Source organism: Clinocottus analis, unplaced genomic scaffold, assembly GCF_023055335.1.
Source record: "Clinocottus analis isolate CAN_PGR_092001 unplaced genomic scaffold, fCliAna1.0.p SCAF_31, whole genome shotgun sequence".
In the NCBI taxonomy this organism is placed as follows: Eukaryota; Metazoa; Chordata; class Actinopteri; order Perciformes; family Cottidae; genus Clinocottus; species Clinocottus analis.
Window position 1 is genome coordinate 1,833,975 of NW_027176054.1, and position 3,134 is coordinate 1,837,108.

At 47.4% G+C, this 3,134-nt stretch overlaps 1 protein-coding gene across 1 annotated transcript; it reads left to right on the top strand.

Annotated features, from left to right (window-relative positions):
* The first annotated feature begins 1,891 nt into the window (after nucleotides 1-1,891).
* On the top strand, nucleotides 1,892-2,309 carry LOC137798691 (voltage-dependent T-type calcium channel subunit alpha-1H). The gene has a single exon (XM_068595595.1). It carries the CDS (start codon nucleotides 1,902-1,904, stop codon nucleotides 2,295-2,297), a length of 396 nt encoding a protein of 131 aa, XP_068451696.1. The 5' UTR covers nucleotides 1,892-1,901; the 3' UTR covers nucleotides 2,298-2,309.
* Nucleotides 2,310-3,134: the final 825 nt, after the last annotated feature.

The following is a 3,134-nucleotide window of genomic DNA, read 5'->3' on the forward strand; positions in this document are numbered from 1 at the left end:
AGCTGCATTCTCTCTCCTGACCACCAGGGGGCGACTCCTTTGGTTGTATAGAAGTCTATGCTTCATGTGTTAAAGCTGCATTCTCTCTCCTGACCACCAAGGGGCGACTCCTCTGGTTGTATAGAAGTCTATGCTTCATGTGTTAAAGCTGCATTCCCTCTCCTGACCACCAGGGGGCGACTCCTCTGGTTGTGTAGAAGTCTATGCTTCATGTGTTAAAGCTGCATTCTCTCTCCTGACCACCAGGGGGCGACTCCTCTGGTTGTATAGAAGTCTATGCTTCATGTGTTAAAGCTGCATCCTGTCTCCTGACCACCAGGGGGCGACTCCTCTGGTTGTATAGAAGTCTATGCTTCATGTGTTAAAGCTGCATTCTCTCTCCTGACCACCAGGGGGCGACTCCTCTGGTTGTATAGAAGTCTATATAAGTGACTCTACTTCTCTCTTGATGTATTCCCTCAGTAAACATTGTAAACATGAGTTTATGTCTCAATCTCTAGTTTCAAGTCTTCTTCTATACAGCATGATGTTCATTTGTACGTTATGGTCTGTTGGAGTCAAACAGACCATAAAGCAGGGGACGCTTTAGGGGGCGGGCTATAAGGTGATTGACAGATCGACACCACGGTTTTGTCTGTGTTTTCATCTTACAACTTTAACCCTTCAGTGTTTTCACCTCATAAAAGTTAATCGTAACATTTTTGTCTCATTCAGCGTTAGCTCCGCCCTCTTGTGTTAAGATGCACCAATCACGACACAGGATTTCTCGCTGTGGCGTCGACCTTCCTCCAGCTTTTCCTTTTAACTAACGTAACCACAGTAAATCTACGGCAGCGGCGTCTTTTGATCCAATCGGTTTAACCGCGTCGTTCCGCACCAACGTTAACATTCTGAACATCTCGACATCTCCACGCGTCGTGGTTGTATATCTGCTCTCCATCTTTTTTCCCCCCCGGCAGGGATTCCATCACACAAAGCGTTCTCGTTATCTCCAGGATCGCTCTGCCCGGCGGCGGAGATCCTCATCCTCCACTTCCTGCTCTACAAACTCCTCTCGTGTTGTTTCGTCGCCGCTCTCCGGTTCCTCCGCTCATGAGCCGCTTGTCTTTCGTCGGCCGCTGACGAACTGATTGTGTCTTTTGTCGTCATGAAAAACCCCGGCGACACACACACACAGACACACACACCCTGCAGCCCTTAGAGCAGCTCTCCTCTGACTGAAGTGGACTGCAGCTCTCCAGAAGCTTTCATTGGTAATCCATAAGCAGCGGCTGCACTCCGGCCTCCGTCCTCTCCGCCGCATCGATCGCCCTCCGACTCCTTCACTTCTCTCTCCAGCCCCTCAGCGCTCTCTCTCTCTCTCTCTCTCTCTCTCTCTCTCTCTCTCTCTCTCTCTCTCTCTCTCTCTCTCTCTCTCTTTTGTTCTTCCTGTGATCAGTGTGTGTCCGTGTGTCTTGGAGATGCTCGTCTTTTTTAAGTGCAATAACTCAAATGAAAGGGATTTGATTATCATCAAAAAGCTGAGGTCATGATCTGCGACTCCTTCCCTTTGATTTGATGGTTTCAGGAGTGCTTTCTTTCTTTCCATCTTCATAAAAACACTAAAAAGTCTCGTGGCGGCTCGAGGGAACGCTTGAAACCGTCTCGAGGTCATATATATGTATAAATATATATGAACAATAAGAAAAACATTCTTTTTTTTAACTTCTTCATGTGTTCTGTGTACAAAAAAATCATAATTTGTGACTGAAGGTAAGCTGTCGGCTGAATGTAGCGAGATAAAAAAACATGAGGAATGTGACGCTTCACAGCTGTGACCGGACCAAAGGAAACAGACTTTCACCGTTTTGTTTTTTTAACGCCTCCTCTCTGTCTCTCGCCCCACAGACCGTTGCGTCGCCATGACGAGCGAGGAGGAGGAGGAGGGCCCCAACGCGGCGACACCGACGGCGGCGGCGGCGATCTCCAGAGCGCCGCCGGCCGAGGCCGGGGGCGACGCCGACAACGCCGCCGCCACCGCCACGTCCTCCTCCACGCACCGCCAACGAAAGGAGGAGGAACTAGAGGAGGAAGAAGAAGGAGGCCTGCGGGAGGAGAGGATCGAGGAGGACGAGGAGGAGGAAGACGCGTTGGAATGCGACGACGACAGCAGCGACGGCAGCGTGCTGGTGCTGCCGTACCCGGAGCTCGCCCCCGTGGTCTTCTTCTGCCTGAAGCAGACCACCTGTCCTCGCAGCTGGTGCATCCGCATGGTCTCCAGCCCATATCCTTCAAAAAGAAACCTCTGCAATCTGTAATCCGCCATCGTTTAAAGTCGCCCGGCTTCGTTTCTGTGCTCCGGATTAACAACGGCAAGAAGGCTCGTTTCACTTTGAGGTTCCTCGTGTTGGCTTTCTGTGTTTCAGCCTCAGCAGTCCCAAGGTGGTGCAGGGGGTTAAATAATGTTTAGAGGCCATATTTGTTGACGCATGACACATTCTGATCCAAACACACATGTAGCTAACCATTAGAAGACAACCTCATTTTAGCCCCTTTCCTCAAAAATCATCCCCAAACTAAAGTGTGTTTAATAATGTTGTTATCATAAAAGGAACACATGTTGTTCAGATGTGTAAATATCAGTCTACATGTTTCTGGTTCAGAGGAAATGAAGATGACTCAAAGAAAGAAATGAAAAGGTTTCATGTCCGCCTGTCTGAGCAGGTTTAGGTATAAAGCTTCTAACTTTTCCATTTTTGAACCGAACCGCGCAGTTTTTCTTGACTGAAATCTTTGGTAACAGGCCAAGGATTTGTTTTATTGTAAATGTTCTTGTGGATTTCGGTTCTTCAGGTCATTATCTTTCCAAAGAGGGGTTCCAGCTCTGTGGGTTGTTGTTCAGGTCTTCCATCGTGGAGTTGAAAACACTCGGAGTGGCTCGAAAACGCACTTTCAGGAAATCTTGCTAAAATTATGTGTTCATAGTAATGATGAAAATATGTTACAATTTTCTTAAAAAAAAAGATATAAAATAATGTTAATAAAAACAAGTATTAGAACTCATTTGGGGTTCATATCACTACTTTAACACAGACTTGCTAAAGCGTTTAAGGGCTCAAAAGCTTGTACTTGACTCATAAAAAGATCCAAACACA

Excerpts from the sequence above, each read along its gene's own strand:
- LOC137798691 (XM_068595595.1), top strand. The coding sequence starts at position 1,902 with ATGACGAGCGAGGAGGAGGAGGAGGGCCCCAACGCGGCGACACCGACG.